The sequence below is a fragment of the Procambarus clarkii genome, chromosome 46, assembly GCF_040958095.1.
Source record: "Procambarus clarkii isolate CNS0578487 chromosome 46, FALCON_Pclarkii_2.0, whole genome shotgun sequence".
NCBI classification, from domain to species: domain Eukaryota; kingdom Metazoa; phylum Arthropoda; class Malacostraca; order Decapoda; family Cambaridae; genus Procambarus; species Procambarus clarkii.
Window position 1 is genome coordinate 26,757,312 of NC_091195.1, and position 18,228 is coordinate 26,775,539.

The following is an 18,228-nucleotide window of genomic DNA, read 5'->3' on the forward strand; positions in this document are numbered from 1 at the left end:
CTGCCTAATGCATTTCACCTGTTAACTACTCCCACACTGAAAAATTCTTTCTAACGTATCTGTGGCTCATCTGGGTACTCGGTTTTCACTTGTGTCCCTTTGTTCGTGTCCCACCAGTGCTAAAGAGTTCGTCGTTGTCTACCCTGTCAATTCCCCTGAGAATTTTGTAGGTGGTTGTCATGTCTCCCCTTACTCTTCTGTTTTCCAGGGATGTGAGGTTCAGCTCCCTTAGCCTTTCCTCGTAGCTCATTCCTCTCAGTTCCGGGACCAGTCTGGTGGCATACCTTTGTATCTTCTCTAACTTTGTCTTGTGTTTAACTAGGTATGGACTCCAGGCTGGAGCTGCATACTCGTGGATTGGTCTTACATAAGTGGTGTACAGGGTCCTGAACGATTCTTTACACAAGTTTCTAAAGGCAGTTCTTATATTGGCCAGTCTAGCATATGTCGCTGATGATATCGTTTTGATGTGGGCCTCTGGGGACAGGTTTTGTGTGATATCGACCCCAGATCTTTCTCTCTATTTGACTCCTGTAGGATTTCACTTCCCAGATGGTACCTTGTGTTTAGCCTTCTGCTCCCTTTGCCTAATTTCATTACTTTACACTTTCCTGAGTTGAACTTTAACAGCCATTTTGTAGACCATTCCTCCAGTTTGTCCAGGTAGTCCTGTAGTCTCTGTCTATCTTCATCTGTTTTGATTCTTCTCATAATTTTTGCATCGTCAGCAAACATTGAGTGAAATGAGTCTATACCCTCTGGAAGGTGAACAAATCCACAAGGGCCGTGACAAGGATTCAAACCTGCGTCCGGGAACATCCCAGACACTGCCTTAATCAACTGAGCTACGGCAGGGTTAAAAGAGTTGAAACCGAAGTTCTACTGAACTTACTGGATCCCGTAGCCTCTCCAAGGCACACACCAGGATTTTACACAACCCCTTTACACAAATTTTACACGGCCCTTGTGAATTTGTTCATTTGATGCATCACGTTAGTGTGATCTCTGTACTCACCTAGTTGTGCTTGCGGGGGTTGAGCTCTGGCTCTTTGGTCCCGCCTCTCAACTGTCAATCAACAGGTGTACAGGTTCCTGAGCCTATTGGGCTCTATCATATCTACACTTGAAACTGTGTATGGAGTCAGCCTCCACCACATCACTTCCTAATGCATTCCATTTGTCAACCACTCTGACACTAAAAAAGTTCTTTCTAATATCTCTGTGGCTCATTTGGGCACTCAGTTTCCACCTGTGTCCCCTTGTGTTAAACAGCCTGTCTTTATCAACCCTGTCAATTCCCTTGAGGATCTTGAATGTGGTGATCATGTCCCCCCTAACTCTTCTGTCTTCCAACGAAGTGAGGTTTAATTCCCGTAGTCTCATCTCGTAGCTAATACCTCTCAGCTCGGGTACTAGTCTGGTGGCAAACCTTTGATCCTTTTCCATTTTAGTCTTATGCTTGACTAGATATGGACTCCATGCTGGTGCCGCATACTCCAGGATTGGTCTGACATATGTGGTATATAATGTTCTGAAAGATTCCTTACACAAGTTTCTAAAGGCCGTTCTTATGTTAGCCAACCTGGCATATGCTGCTGCTGTTATCCTCTTGATGTGAGCATCAGGGGACAGGTCTGGCGTGATATCAACCCCCAGGTCTTTCTCTCTCTCAGACTCTTGAAGTATTTCATCTCCCAAGTGATAAAGCGCCCTTACATCATTACATCTGTGTGTAATGATGTAAGGGCGAAGAGGGAGAACGGAGAGGGAGAGATTGCTGAAATAGAGGGAATACAGAAAACATATACGGCACGCATAGTCGCGATAAAGCACCTAAATTATTGGGATCGTCTTAAAGTCCTCCAAATGTACTCACTAGAAAGGAGACGAGAGAGATATCAAATAATATACACGTGGAAGATACTGGAGGGCCAAGTACCAAATCTACACAGTAAAATAATAACGTTCTGGAGTGAACAATAAGGAAGAAAATGCAGAATAGAACCAGTGAAGAGCAGGGGTGCCATAGGCACAGTCAGAGAACACTGTATAAACATCAGAGGTCCATGGTTGTTTAACACCCTCCCAGCGAGCATAAGAAATATTGCCGGAACAACTGTGGGCATCTTCAAGAGGAAACTAGATTGTTTCCTACAAGGAGTACCAGACCAACCGGGCTGTGGTGGGTATGTGGGCCTGCGGGCCGCTCCAAGCAACAGCCTGGTGGACCAAACTCTCACAAGTCGAGCCTGGCCTCGGGCAGGGCTTGGGGAGTAGAAGAACTCCCAGAACCCCACCAACCAGGTATAATCAACCAGGGTCTATGTTCTCCTATTCCAAATTCCATAACATGGCATTTATGCACATTAAATTCCATTTGCCATGAGGTGCTCCATATACTTATTTTGTCCAGGTCATCTTGAAGGGCCTGACAATCATCTAAGTTTCTTATTCTGCCTATTATCTTAGCACCATCAGCAAACATGTTCATATAATTCTGTATTCCATCTTGCAGATCATTTATGTAAATAATGAACATCACCGGTGCAAGAACTGAATCCTGTGGTACTCCACTTGTGACATTTCTCCAGTCCGATACATTGCCTCTGATTATTGCCCTCATTTTTCTATCGGAAAATTTTTCATCCATGTTAGAAGCTTACCTGTCACCTCTCCAATATGTTTCAGTTTCCAGAACAACCTCTTATGTGGAACTCTGTCGAAAGCCTTTTTTAGGTCCAGATAGATGCAGTCAACTCGACCATCTCTTTCCTGTAAAATCTCTGTGGATCGATCATAAAAACTGAGTAAATTCGATACACAGGATCTTCCAGATCAAAAACCATACTGTCTATCTGATATTATATTGTTTCTCTCCAGGTGTTCCACCCATTTAGTTTTAATTATTTTTCCAATATTTTGACTATTACATTTGTCATTGATACAGGTCTATAATTGAGGGGGTCTTCCCTGCTGCCACTTTAGTAGATTGGAACTATGTTAGCCTTTTTCCACACATCTGCTACGACTCTTGTACACAGGGATGTCTGAATAATCAGCTGAAGGGGAATGCTGAGCTCAGATGCACATTCTTTCAGAACCCATGGTGAAACTCCATCTGGGCCATCTACTTTGTTCTTACATAGGAGAGTAAGAACAAAGTTCTTACTCTGGCCTTGCAGTACTCCCTGGCCCTGTCCAGTAAGAACAAAGTTCTTACTGGATGGGTGGTTGGTTGAGGGGGACATACGGTATGTGGAGGGTTCTGTTGTGTGTATACTGTTGGGAGTGACATTTAGGGGAGCTAAATTTCACCCATCACATTAAGCAGCTAACTCCTACTCACAATAACTGCCTCTACAACTTGTTGCCTCATAGCCCACCATCTCATAAGCCAGACACCCATGAATCGAAGCAAACATAACATTCCGCCAACTGTCTCTAGCGCAGCCCTCATTCCCACATGTGTAGCTCGCATAGAAAAGGCAATGGAACGACAATTGAAGTGACCCCCCTGTGGTACAATGGTATATGTTCTCAACTCACAATTGCCCTGCAGACACAAATTGTAACTGGCCCTATTTTCCTTGTGTGGCGGGTGGCTATGTTGGGTTGGATTCGTGGGCGGGATGGTAATGGTTCAGCATGTTTACTTTCACCTGATGCTGCTGTTCACCTAGCTGTAAATAAGTATCTGGAATTAGGCAGTTGTTGTGGGTTTGCTCATGAGGATGATCTGTAGTTTGAACTGAGGGAGACCTCGACATGTAATCACGAGTACGAGGTTTCTCTCCCTGACATTGTGTGCTGAATGTTGTCTGAGGAAAGCTCTTGCATGTAGGTTTTGCTGTTAGGTAAGACGGAATAATCACGATTTTACTTTTGGTCATTTTGGCATTTTTATGTTTAGGTTCAGGTAAGTGTATCTGAGGTGCACTTGCTTTTGTAATGAGATTGTATGTATTTGCAATGTTTGATTTCCTGTGCATGATGTTGAGAAATGGACAGATCATTTACTTTTGGTAGACTGGAGTGTGTTTGGTACGTAATCTTCTGAGAAGATTGTGACCGAGGTCATTTTAAGCTCGTCATGGTTCAGTTGGTAGTACAGTACGTGTCTTTGAGGGGAAGTCCAAGGGATGTGAATTTTATCCCATTACATAATCGTATTATTTTCTCCTAGATACATCTCATTACACTGATTTTGTTTTGCATCCATTTTTCTATAGGATGAAGTTGCCTCGGATCCAATCCCGGTCAGGCGGTGGATGTGCCTCAGTGTTGTGGCTCGGTGAATAGGGAGTCCATTTTGTCTAAGCTTCTAATGAATGCCCCTCTTCAGTGATGCCTGTGACATGTTTGACTTGGTAGACTCAATCACTTAGTGGGTTATTTTATGTCACACTGTACCTTGGATCTCTTTAATATCATTAGTCGCTAGGATGGTGATCAGCAGTGACTAATTTCCGGTTTTTGTTTGTCCTTTTGTTTATTGATTATCAATATTGTGAGCTTAGCTTGCTCATCATGGCAGCTTGCTTGTATCTTTGTAGTTGTAATTTGTGTAGAGGCATCGAAAAGTGGTTTCCGTAAATGAGAATTTGTCCCAGCTTGTACTGGTATTGGCACTTGTTGGGTGTTTGGGATAGTGCTGCTCTCTCTTTGTCTTGTAAACCTTCCCATGCTTTGTATTCCACCTCCTCTCTTGTTTTTGTATTCCACCCCCATCCTGTTTTTGTATTCCACCCCCCTCCTGTTTTTGTATTCCACCCCCCTCCTGTTTTTGTATTCCACCCCCATCCTGTTTTTGTATTCCACCCCCATCCTGTTTTTGTATTCCACCCCCATCCTGTTTTTGTATTCCACCCCCATCCTGTTTTTGTATTCCACCCCCCTCCTGTTTTTGTATTCCACCCCCCTCCTGTTTTTGTATTCCACCCCCCTCCTGTTTTTGTATTCCACCCCCCCTCCTGTTTTTGTATTCCACCCCCATCCTGTTTTTGTATTCCACCCCCATCCTGTTTTTGTATTCCACCCCCCTCCTGTTTTTGTATTCCACCCCCATCCTGTTTTTGTATTCCACCCCCATCCTGTTTTTGTATTCCACCCCCATCCTGTTTTTGTATTCCACCCCCATCCTGTTTTTGTATTCCACCCCCATCCTGTTTTTGTATTCCACCCCCATCCTGTTTTTGTATTCCACCCCCATCCTGTTTTTGTATTCCACCCCCCTCCTGTTTTTGTATTCCACTCCCCTTTAGTGTCAGGCGCCTGAGAGCTGGGTGGACAGCGCTTTAGATTCGTAGTCCTGAGGTTCCGGATTCGATCCCCCGTGGAGGCGGAGACAAATGGGCAAAATGTTTCTTTCACCCTGATGCCCCTGTTACCTAGAAGTAAATAGGTACCTGGGAGTTAGACAGCTGCTACGGGCTGCTTCCTGGGGGTGGAGGCCTGGTCGAGGACCGGGACACGGGGACACTAAAGCCCCGAAATCATCTCGAGATAACCTCACGATAACCCCCATCCTGTTTTTGTAGTCCACCTCCCATCCTGTTTTTATTCTCGCCCTTTTATTCAGGTTTTATAATTAGCCATAAAGTTGCGTTGGCAAGGGGTGGTCTACGTCCTTGACTTTCAATTGGGGATCCCGGGTTCGATTCCTTTGGTGGGATGGAAGTGGTCGGGCACATTTCCTGTCACCTCCCCAGGCACTAACAGGTGCCCGGGGGAGTTATTTTTAAGTGTAAGATGCATCCTGGGGAACGGTACAAGTTTTCCAATGGGACTGTGATAAGACTTCAAGTACAGACTTCCTGTCTCCTGATAGCAGCTATTATAAATTGAATTATTGTTATATATATATAAAATGTATAATATGTGTGTTTTTGTTGTTTTAGGTTACCCATTAGTGCTGATACATCGCTACACCTTGTACTGTAAGAGTCCTTGGATGCAACACCTCTACTTCATCACCTCTGGTGTCAGCATTGCTCTTTTTAACTATGGTAAGTGTCTCGGCTGGTGAGAGGCAGTGTCTCAGCTGGAGAGGCAGTGTCTCTGCTGGTGAGAGGCACTGTCTCAGCGGGTGAGAGGCAGCGCCTCGGCTGGTGAGAGGCAGCGCCTCGGCTGGTGAGAGGCAGCGCCTCGGCTGGTGAGAGGCAGCGCCTCGGCTGGTAACCTCTCATTTAATATCTGTAAAGGTAGATTTTTGTTACCTTCTAAAGTGTGGTGATCACCTCAAATTGTCATTCTGACGATGTGCAATTAAAAATATCATAATTCTAATTGTTTTTCTTATGAAATTAATCTGTATTTAAAAGTATTAAAGATTCACTCCAATTTTTATATCTTCAGTATTCTTATTTTAGCCTGGACAGTAAACATAATTACATACGGTAATTATACATACATACATACATACATATGCTCATTAAAGATGTTTAAAAATAAAATTCATTTTCCTCAGGTCAGAATGTGGTGCACTCGGCTGTGTGCGTGATGGTGGCATGGCTGCTTCTACTGTCTATAGGCGGGACTCTCAAATCGGTTATCATATCCTTTGTCTTCCAGATGACGTATCTTCTCGTCGGTACGCTGCGACTTTCTTTTGTTCTTACACTCCTCCGCTCTGAATATTAGGATGGAATTATTTATGTATCAGTTTTGTTGTAGGGGGTTATAGTTGTGGACTTTACCTGTTGCAAAGTCTGTCGTTGTGTGTTTCATGCAACAGAATGCCTACGCTGGAAGATTAGTCGTCTTATGTTATGTCAAATTGCATTCAGAATTGTTGTTTCTTATTGCATAATGTGAGCACATTCTGTTGTGGGAAGCTAGCAATAGTTCATGGATTATATTGATTCTGTTTTCATTTCTTTTCCTTTTGGATGTAATCCACTATATTTTATGTATTTTAAGTAGTAATGTATACAGAACATAATTATTGCAATTGAATAGCCAAGAAGACACTGCAGCAAGAAAATTGATGGTCGAGGCTGGCCCCCAGGCCGGGCTTGGGGAATAGAACTCCCGAAACCCTCTCCAGGTATGCTCCAGGTATACCCCACCCGACATGTAAACTTGGTGAGGCACGGCACTAATTAATAATATAATTGGCCAAATTTCTAAAATAAATAATTACAACATTTCACAGTCATATAAAGAACGCATAAGCCAGGAACTTTTTGTTAGTTCATCCTCAATCAACAATTACATTCCTTGAGCATGTTGCACAGAGTGAACTTAACCTTAATTAAATTTAATCTGCATTGTCAGGTATTGGAAGCCTGTACTTAGGCTTATCAAGGTTCCCCCCAATGCATCCTTTCCCAGGATGCAGCCTACAACAATTTCCTAGCTCCTGGGTACTTTTAACTACTGTACTCTGTGAACAGATGCATTGCATCATGTGTAAGGAAACATGCTCAACAGTTTGTTCCCCACCCAGGGTTTGAACTCTGGATCCTCGGTTGTAAGCAAAGGACGTAGACCAGTGAAGAGCAGGGGTGCCATAGACACAATCGGAGAACGCTGAATAAACATTAGAGGTCCACGGTTGTTCAACATCCTCCCAGCGAGTATAAGAAATATTGCCAGAACAACCTTGGACATCTTGAAGATAAAACTAGATACTGTAGTTTTCTTCAAGAAGTGCCAGGCCAACCAGGCTGTGGTGGATATGTGGCCTGTGGGCCACTCCAAGCAACAGCATGTTGAACCAAGCTCTCACAAGTCAAGCCTGGTCTCGGGCCGGGCTTGGGGAGTAGAGAAACTCCCAGAACCCTATCAATCAGGTATCAAGCAGACCACTTACTTCAGGACTTGCATCTGAAAATAGATAAGATCCGAGAGACTAAAAATATCAATTTTCAGAGCATGTCTTCCTGGGTAGTTTCTCTAGGCGGGCCCATGGCTATTTGATTTAAAGCTATGTTGTGACAAAGAACTTGTCTTATGGGATTGTTACTTGTTTTGGGTCAGGGAGACAGTGGAGAGTATATACCAGTCCACCACCAAGATAGACTGCTTGCTTTAACACCAAAACAAATAAATCTACTCATCTTTCCCCTTCAAACATTCACTCGGGATCACTTGAGATAACGAGTCAACTGCCTACTAAACCAACTACCACCAGGTGTTAGCACGAGCTAGTACAATAGGGTTGGGGGAGCAAAGTGTCCACTGGCTAAGCACCCAGGTCTCCTGGGTCAATTCAGGTTAGTTGACTGGTTATACTTTGAAACCTTGTCTTTGTAAAGAGGGTTTCCATTCTGTGGTATTGTGTCACAGTATGGTTATCTTGAGATGATTTCGGGGCTTAGTGTCCCCGTGGCCCGGTCCTCGACCAGGCCTGATTTTTGTTACACACCCCCAGGAAGCAGCCTGTAGCAGCTGTCTAACTCCCACCCAGTCCCAATGACATGGTACCCAGTCACTTTGTATGGCTGACTAGTTATCTGCTTCAACTTAGTTCCAGAGTTATCTCTCCTGTCACTGATTATTGTGGACCAGTGGCCACTAGAGTTTACTGTTTCATGGGTTGTTTGGCCATATTTAATGTAGTCTGACTCCTGAATAGGAACTCTGTCTTGTTTGCATATACTTAAGATTCTCATATGTAGTCTTATTAGGGTGAATGTATGGCAGCCATCTTCCACTTGAGAGTGTAGTAGTTGTTGAGTTGTTGAGGACCGGGCCGCGGGGACACTAAAGCCCCGAAATCATCTCAAGATAACTTCAAGATAACCCCCCCTCCTTCGGGAGGCAGTGATGGTTCCCTCTTTGGCTTAGTTAGTGCGACAGCGAGCCACCTTAGCCCATGTTTTGGATTAGGCTTGGCTCACTCCTTGATACTGGTTTCTTGTTTTCTCTCCCACCTCTGTCTCTCGGTTTTTCACTGTGGGGAAAGTTTACATCTTTGTTGCTTTCTTTCTCATGACATCCACAAAATGTATAGTACAAAATGTGGTTTCTTTGGGTATATCTTGAGGTTATCTTGAGACGATTTCGGGGTTTTAGTGTCCCCGTGGCCCGGTCCTCGACCAGGCCTCCACCCCCAGGAAGCAGCCCGTGGCAGCTGACTAACACCCAGGTACCTATTTTACTGCTAGGTAACAGGAGCATAGGGTGAAAGAAACTCTGCCCATTGTTTCTCGCCGGCGCCCAGGATCGAACCCGGGACCACAGGATCACAAGTCCAGAGTGCTGTCCGCTCGGCCGACCGGCTCCTTTTACAACAGTCCAATTTTATACATTCCAGCAGTAGTTGCTATAAGTACTATCACTTGTGTACAAGAGATTGGCATACTGTTCTGGTTTCTTATAGCCATCTGAGGTTGAGGGGTTGTGGGCTGGCACACACCTTATCACTTCTATGCTTTCCCACTGAGGCCCCACCTGGCTTCCTAGACATTTATCAGGCTTACCAATGTTATTGTTTGTGTGCTGCTTGACTCTCGGATCCGTGTTCTGGTGGACCTTGATGACTGCTTGGTATAATATAGAACTTTCCATTGTTGGGCTTCCCTGCTGGCCGGAGTCGTACATTTTCACACACATTGTATGCTTCTATACGAACAAATTACTTGTTAATATTACTGTAAATTGTTTTAATGTTTTATGAATGTATTTGTAAGGAAATAATAAGTAATTATCTCACTAAGCTCTGCAATCAGGATTATATTCAAGGACAATTAATGCAACTTGGTCATCATTTTGCCAGTTACCCGGATATTCGGGTACAAGAAGACTGAATTAGTAAGTGTCTAGTGTAGGGCCATGGCAAGTATAAGGGCTTGAGAAGTGTGGCGGCTTATCAAGGTATTGGCTGCCTGTGCCTTTTAGGTGTCCCCCGCACCCTTAACAAGCGCATGTTGCACTCAGGGTGGTGAGGCATCATTGGTAGGCTCTACTTGTTTATGTGAACCCTAGACTTGTGTTCAAACTATCCGATTCTTAGAGCGGTTGTTTGTGATGCCCATGACTTGTGAGTGTTTGGTTAGGTTGTGGGTCAATTTCTGATCCTCGTATGCTTTCCCCCTCACTTCCTTGAGGGGACCTGATTCAAGATGTAGTTACGCAAGCACTTACAAACCTGTGCGTCTTTTTTCAATCTTTGGCGGCCTTACAATTATTAAACAGTTAATGAACTTCGAAGCACCAGGAAGCTGTATAACAATGAAAACAGTTGATTGGGAAGTTTTCATGCTTGTAAACTGTTTAATAAATGTAACGAAAGCCGTCAAAGATTAAGGTAAGATGTACACGTCCGTAAGTGTTGTACTTGCGTAACTGCTTCGTGAATCTGGCTCCTGGTCCTGGGTCCCAGTTGATGCAAAAAAGTCTCGGTTACCAGATGTTTGGGAAGAGCCCTTCGCTGTCACAGGAGCGCTGGGAAGCTACCCAGGTGCAGCACAGTAAGTGACATTTATTTACAGTATTTATTTATTTATTTACATTTATTTATATTATTTATTTAATAAAACAACCCTTGTTTTATTATTATTAAATCTTACTACACTGTCGCCAACATTAATGAAGTTTAATATTACAGGTTACTACATGACAGGAACAGACACTTACGATATCAAGTGGAGTATGCCCCATTGCGTGTTAACCCTGCGGCTAATTGCACTCACGTATGATGTATATGACGGAACAAAAGACTATGTAAGATAATTTAGTTACTCTTGTGTGTTTGACTAATTTTACCAAGTTTTTCTTTTTAATATTTATGCTCTTAAGTGTTGGCTCCAATTATATGCAAATGCATATAAATACTTACTGTTTTCCCCGTAAATTGAATGCATATTTTGTTTCAGCACCAATTATATATATTCTGTATTGCATTTGCATGCACAAAATCATGTGTTTTCCCGACAAAACCACTTGAAAATCATTGTCAATAAATTCAAATATGTTTATGGAGGTATAAATACACACAATGGAATAAGGTAGCTCAAGTTATTCTTGCCCAGTTTGTCAAAAAAAATGTATTGAAAAATACAGTGCAGTAGATAGAAAAAAAATTCCACAAAAGGTGATTGTAAATGAGGAGCATGTTATACACGGGGATATACAGCATTTTGTACGGGTCATGGAGGGAGTGTATGGTAATTACCTAAGTGTAGTTACAGGATGAGAGCTACGCTCGTGGTGTCCCGTCTTTCCAGCACACTTTGACATAACACTTTGAAATTACTGACGGTTTTGACCTCCACCACCACCTCACCTAACTTGTTCCAACCCTTTACGACTCTGTTTGCGAAAGGTGTGTCAGAGAGAACAAGCGTTCATACCAGATCTTAACACTATCGCTCTCTTTGGATATCAATCCCGTCCATTTTTTTTCTCCTGAGTCCTAGCCGTGGACAGGACTTGCATCCACTACAAAAATATTTGTATAAAATTCATTTTTTATCCGATCAACCTCAGGATAGTATCAAAATAAGTGCCTTTAGAATGCGCACAATTTGATACCAAAATGAAAGATATAACATGAAACTGGATGTCCGAACACTTGAAAGATTATAAATAGGTTTTTGGTCAAAATATTAAAATATTTGGTAAAATTCTATTTATTGTGCTATTATGTTGGGACTAGTTTTAAAATGCGCGCCTTTATGCTGCGAACAATTTGATACCAAAATGAAAGATGTAATACAAAAATTTATGTCGGAACACTGGAAAGATATAAATAATTTTGTGATGATGAGCTTCCAGAATTAAAATATTTGTTAAAATTCCAGTTATTGCTCTATTATTATGGGACTAGTTTTAAAATACGCGCCTTTTTATTGCGAACAATTTGATATAAAAATGAGAGATGTAACACGAAAGTTGATGTTATCAAACTGAATGAGTATACACATTAGGTTGCGGTGTACAAATTGGTGCTCGTTCACGGGTAACTTTAGGCTTTTCTGTGGGGAGGCACGTCAGGCTTTTGTACATTATATTCATACACATCTGTAGGGAATTTAATTGCAAACACAATGATACCAAAACGAGCGACGTAGCACGAGAATTAAGGTGAAAAAAATTGAACGAGTATACACATTTTACTGATTTTGTGCGCTCACGGGTAACTTTTGCCGACTTTAGGCTATGCTATTGGGAGTCACGGCAGGCTTTTGGACATTATATTCATACACACCTGTAGGGAATTTAATTGCGAACACAATGATACCAAAACGAACGACGTAGCACAAGAATTAAGGTGAGAAAACTGAAACGAGGATACACATTTAGGCATCGCCTCACACTTGCCCGCACACTTGCCCGCACGTTAGGCCCATGACCTCTAAGTTGGCGGCGTGCCTGTGGGGAACACGATAGTGCTAATAAGAATACACGTTCAATTGCCGTTCTGAAAAGTTATGGAAAGAAAAAAAAAATTGTCAAACATAGATGATCATTACCCCATTTCTGGGGGGGAGCCCCGTCGGCTCCCCGGAGCTATCCCAGGCTGATATGCTAATGTCAGACTTTGGCATCAGTCATGTGTATGGAGTTCTTAGGCCTACCGGGGACCACGGCCAGAACCGGGCCCCCTCAGAGAGGCAAGGGGAGCAATGGCCTATAGAAGCCCCCGTGTAGTTGGAAGCATTCTATGTCTGCCATCGACCGGAACAGGCACCCAGAAAGGTAAGCGCCCCAAAACAAACCCCTATTCTGGTTAAAATTGCTACCAAAAACCGAACTAGTGGATAGAACTCCCCAACCGAAAACAAGCAAACTAGTGTGACGTCACACACTGCCGCGCCGCTGTCTGCGCAGCTCCCCCCTCCCCGGGAGGGGGAAGGGGGAGCCCCAGACCCCCCGCGCCGGCTACCCACACCTCAGTTCTTGAGGCTGATGCTATAGGCGATGGTCGTGTGCTCTGGCTCCGGTGTCGCTACTGCACTGTGCTTTGCGTGTGGTGTTAGTTTTGTGGGTGCGAGAGCCAGGAGTTATCTTCAGTACTCGGGCTGCATGCGCCTAGGGCTGCCTTCCCTAGGTGCCCTGTAAGTACTGCCCTTGGGGCTTGGGGCCACCTTCCACAGGCTCCTCGGGGTCTGCCTCTGCTGGTCCGTTTTACCTTTCGGTTTTTCGGCCGCCTGTTGGGCTCTTGGGTGTTCTGTTCTCCCTTGTTACCGGCGGGTAAGAGGCAGTTTGCACTGGTAGGGGCGCAGGGTGCTGCTCAGCTTGTAATTCCCGACATCGCGGCCGGCTCTGTTCCTTGGGGTTCGCTGTCCTCTTGCGGGGTTTTGTTTTTCTTTTTGTTTTTGCCTGGTGGTGTAATGACCCTGATTGTAATACCTCGCCTTGTATCTATCTCGACCGCGCACTCCGCTACTACCACTGAGCTAACCGTGCAATCTCCGCTCTTTCTATGGTAATAACAGATGCTATACCGATCATATAAGATGTTAACACTCGGGCCGTCATACGAAGACGTAAACCAGTACACAGAGGAAGGAGAGAGAGGGAGAGGAAGAGGGAGGCAGAGCGAGAGGAGAGAGAGAGGAGAGCGAGAACGAGAGCGAGTGAGGGCGAGGGAGAGTGAGACACTGGTGAGGGAGAGTGAGACAGAAAGATAGAGATAATCGTAGTCACAACCTATCGTATGAGTTACCGAGTGACGCTGCCACCACCCTGAGTTACCGGACAGGGGACCGGAGTGAGAGTCGTAGGTCTTGCAGATGGAATAACCTACCAGGACAGGTGTAGGGGACAATTGAACGGTACAAGGATCCTGGCCTGACACTCGAATAATCCTGACCACTTGGGAACTATAGTGTACACAAGAATAAGGCGGGACACACCAATACTAACACCTCAACACGGAAGACGAACGGGGGGAGGAGTACTGAATAATTAAGAGCACTAGGTCACTAGGGCAAAGGGGACGGTAGGCCCAATATCACTAAAGTAAGGAACCATTAATACACATTGAATAACACTTAATCTCTGACTTTATTAGAAATAATTAAATAAGAGACTCCCTAACTATATTCCCTACTAGAGGCCAAGGGTACTGAATGAGGTGCTTTAGTACAAGAGAGCCGTACTTACTCGTATGTTGTTCCACAGTTTTCCTGGAGATGATGTTCCTTCCCAGAGTCCACACACACCTCCCTACTGGGCTGTGCCCACTCAACTGACTCTGCCCTGATCTGTTGCTCCTCAGCTGAACATGAGGGTTTTGCATTTGATGTTTAGGGGTTAATCCCTGAAGATTACCATGGCGGCATCAACTCTGACCTCTTTGTGATTCGATGACCGTTGACCTGACTCCATGGCTAACTTGTACAGAGGTGTAACTTTTACATTGTCTGCCGCCGCCTGTCTGGCGCCTGTGGGTTGTTCATCCTCCACGTGGCCTGTTCATGCTGTTATGATGTTCATGTACTATGTACTGCTCTCTTGTTACATATCCCCCAATGTCCCGGTTTAAGAAAAACCGTGGGCGAGGAACTCGAACATGGCTTTTCTTATCCCAGACCACAAAGGAACTAGCACATGCCTCGAAAAAAAATAGCTACCCTATCTAAATATATACATCTCACAGTCGAGAAATATTTATAAAAACTCTCAACAATAACAGTTACCATGGTAACTCAAAATCCAGGCTGACCATACCTGCATGGCAGCCCATCTAACCTCTTAGATGACAAATCAACATTAATTTGAGAAACAAAAATTAACACAATTTATGACAAACAATTAAATTTATACTGGAACCATCTTTCCGCTGGTTCCCCAGTTCACCAGAGTCTACACAAAAATTGTCATTCATAACATTTTCTCTGTAACGGTGAACTCCAAGTTTTCTGAACTTAAAAAAAATTACATATATATTGTATATACAAATTAACAAAGTCTTTATTCCCGACGAGTCCGTTGTCCCGATGTTGTTGACTCGCCCATTGCTGTATTCTTGCTGTAGTTCTGCAACGATGCGTCGTGTTCTTCACCAACGAAGTTCTTCAGCTGGCCTCAGTTGTTGTGAGAAGAGATCCACTCCCCTCTTGACTAGAGTCTTCCACTGAACTAGTCCACAATCCGCAGTACATCCGCGCTGCTGGTCCATCCTTCCGGGTCGTCGATGAGGCGATGACGTCGGTGTTGACAGCGATGATTGACTTGCTGTCCGGTCACAGGGGGAACTCTGGCGTACCTGGGTTCCATCCTCTTGTAAGATGTTGTCGCCTGCTGAACGTCTGCTGGCGATGTTCTGCCTGCCGCATACATGTTGACTTCCTGGGAGTACTGAGACGTTGACACCAGACAAGGTCTTGCTTGATGAGTGAACAGCTCCAGTTCGTTGAGGCGGGGTGGGCGTGGCGGCAGAACCCTCGGGTCCCGGCTCCAGCTCTTGGGTTCCATCCACTTACAGGCGTTTCTTCTGCTACGTCGTACTAGGCCTTTACGACTTTCTTCGTTATCCCATCATGCACATGATTGTAGGCCCAAGATGCAAATCGTGCATCCGCGTTGGCGTATCATGCACACTCTAGAGGGAACGTGCTGTTCTTACGTAGCCACCAAGTTTCACATCTTGTTGCTCGGCGCATCAGAAACCTCAGGAGTGGGCAAGACCTTGTGTAATCCCGCAACCGTTGCCCAATCCACTCCGTTGTTCTTGGCTGTTCATTTCCGGTCACCGGTGTTCTTTATAGCAAGGCAGGTGACCTCATTAATGTCTCGTCTGATATGTTGAATCAGTCCTCCAGATGACAGCTAGTGTTGGCAGTTCCATAACCTCATTAAGTGATGAGGTGTTGGCTGTGACCTTGACTTGTAGCCGCCCCCACCATGGCAGGTACCACTAACAAGGGTGGGGGGAGAGGGATGGAGGGGGTGATGTAGTGTGACCCGTCCTGTCCCTCGGGAACTAAACCTGGTTCCCACCAGACAATAGCGGTGACATGCTACTCTGGCCTCAGTTGTAGAGATGGGATATGGCCGACAGTGTGGAAATGTGAGCAGACCTGGGAAAAGAAACATTCATAACTCATATCTGGTGGAGACCTGGATCTGCCCTGGAGGTTTTAAGAAAGATAACTCCTCCAGGGTAGGTAAAGGTACGTCACTCTTGACTAAGCACCTACAGTACAATTCTTTGCCTCTACCTATAACTCAGATGACAGCTTAACTCAGTTACTGTGCGCTCATGTGCGCGCGAGATCTGGTTACCATAGGGTGACCAGGCCTAACTTGGCTACTAAGTAAGGATGATAGGATGTCATCATCCTCCTCCGATTGAGCATCAGGAATAACCATTCCCTCCACTCTCTCGGGAATTGGAATTGCTGAAGGTAATTCCAGTTCTTCCCTTGCTACATAAAGTTTCAATTTATTTATATGGATGGTTCTTTCAACCTGGTCTTCAAATATACCCTTGATTATGAAATTTACTGGGCCTAGTTTCTTAATAACTCTATAAGGGCCTCGCCATCTAGCTGCTAACTTCCTACTCTGATTGGCGGGCGCTGACTCATTCAACCGCATCACTAGGCTTCCCTCTTTCACTCTTAATGGTTGTACCTGCTTATCATAATAATGGGCATACCGTGTCCTTGCTTTCTTTGATGCTTCAGCTGCTATCCTCCATGCATTCTTCATCTTGGTGAGGATTTCTGAAGGATAATCCTCTCCATAACTAATAGTATGTCTGTTAAGCAGACCTGACGCAAAATTACACGAGTGTCCAGTAAACAGCAAGAGTGGTTGAGTATTTATTGACTGGTGCACTGCGGTGTTTAGTGCAAACTGAACAAAGGGCAACTGTTCATCCCAAGTGGCCGGGTCATTCTCTGCTAAAATGGCAAGCATATCCTTCACCGTTCTATTAGTTCGTTCCACCATGCCGTTCGTCTGGGGATGGTATGCTGTTGTTAGCGCAGTTGTTGTTTCTAAGAGTTTACATACTTCCTGAAATAAGCTACCAATAAACTCCTGTCCCCTGTCAGATACTAGAACTTTAGGCGGACCGAACACAGTAACAAACCTAGCTAAAAATGCATCTGCCACTGTTTGGGGGTCTTTCCTGGTAAGGGCTACTAGAGTGGTATACCTGGACAGATGGTCCACTAGAACTAGCGCATATCTGTTGCCTGAATTGCTACTATGTAAATCAATTAAATCAGCCCCCACCCGATCCAAGGGTTCTGCTATCTCTGAGAATTCCTGGAGTGGGGCTTGTACTTTAGGAGTACCTTTGCGTCATTGACAGTTCCCACATGACCTGACGTACTTAATTACATGTGATAATAACCCTGGGAAATAAAATAATGACTTGGCCTTTGTGTAAGTTTTGTACACTCCCGGGTGACCTGCAATCTTTGACGCATGCGCAAGTTTTAATGCTGAAGGCTTTAATGCGTCAGGGATAACTAGCTGAAACAACGCCCTGTCTTTCTGGGCATTTACATGATACAACACTCCTTCTTTGAGTGCAAAGTCATTTAAAGAGGTACTTTGTTTTCTCGAAGGATATTTCCCACCTTCCAGATGTTCAATAATTTCCTTCCATCGCTGTTCCTTCATCTGAAGTTCTCTCATTTTATCGCTCGCAATCGTTTCAATGTTTACATTCATATTGACGGTGGCAATGTTCCTACTTAACGCATCAGGAACAACATGAGATGGACCAGGCTTATACAATATCTGAAACGAGTGTGCTGACAGTTCGTGACCCCACCTTGTCATTCTCGGGCAACGTGTCTTTTTCTTAAAAATGTGGGTCAATGCTCGATGATCAGTATAAATTACGAAGTGGCGCTGAAACAAATAAGGCTCAAAATACCTTACACTCTCTACTACAGCTAAAGCTTCCTTGTCAGTGGCTGAGTACCTTACTTCCGGTCCTTTCACTTTCCTACTAAAGTAAGCTACCGGGTGCGGGTTGTTCTCCGAGTCACGCTGTATTAAACAGCCACCTATGGCAATGCCGCTTGCATCAGTGTGGACTTCCCAATCTTTCTCAAAGTTAGGAATTGCTAAAACTGGAGTAGTACTCAATTGTGATTTTAACTTCTCAAAAGCCTCATCATGCTCTCGGGTCCATACAAACTTAACATTTTTCTTAGTGAGATTCGTCAGTGAAGCTGACGTTCTCGCAAAACCTTCTATGTGTCGACGGAAATACCCAGCTGCACCCAGAAATCTTCTCACGTCCTTTGCTGTCTTTGGTGTTGGCATTTCAGCAATAGCGCGACAAGAGTCCGGGTCAGGGCGTATTCC

The 18,228-nt window shown here is 44.4% G+C and overlaps 1 protein-coding gene across 3 annotated transcripts in view; it reads left to right on the top strand.

Annotated features, from left to right (window-relative positions):
* nes (lysophosphatidylcholine acyltransferase 3 protein nessy) overlaps positions 1–18,228 on the top strand; it is a 176,810-nt gene that overhangs the window by 7,236 nt on the left and 151,346 nt on the right. For all 3 annotated transcript variants that reach the window (XR_011222190.1, XM_045762571.2, XM_045762570.2), the window contains exons 2-4: positions 5,898–6,005; positions 6,467–6,589; positions 10,553–10,668. Coding sequence is in view for 2 of the 3 variants with exons in the window: in XM_045762571.2 (XP_045618527.2) it covers positions 5,898–6,005; positions 6,467–6,589; positions 10,553–10,668 (347 nt within the window). In the remaining variant the exon portion in view is untranslated. The remainder of the gene's footprint in view (positions 1–5,897; positions 6,006–6,466; positions 6,590–10,552; positions 10,669–18,228) is intronic.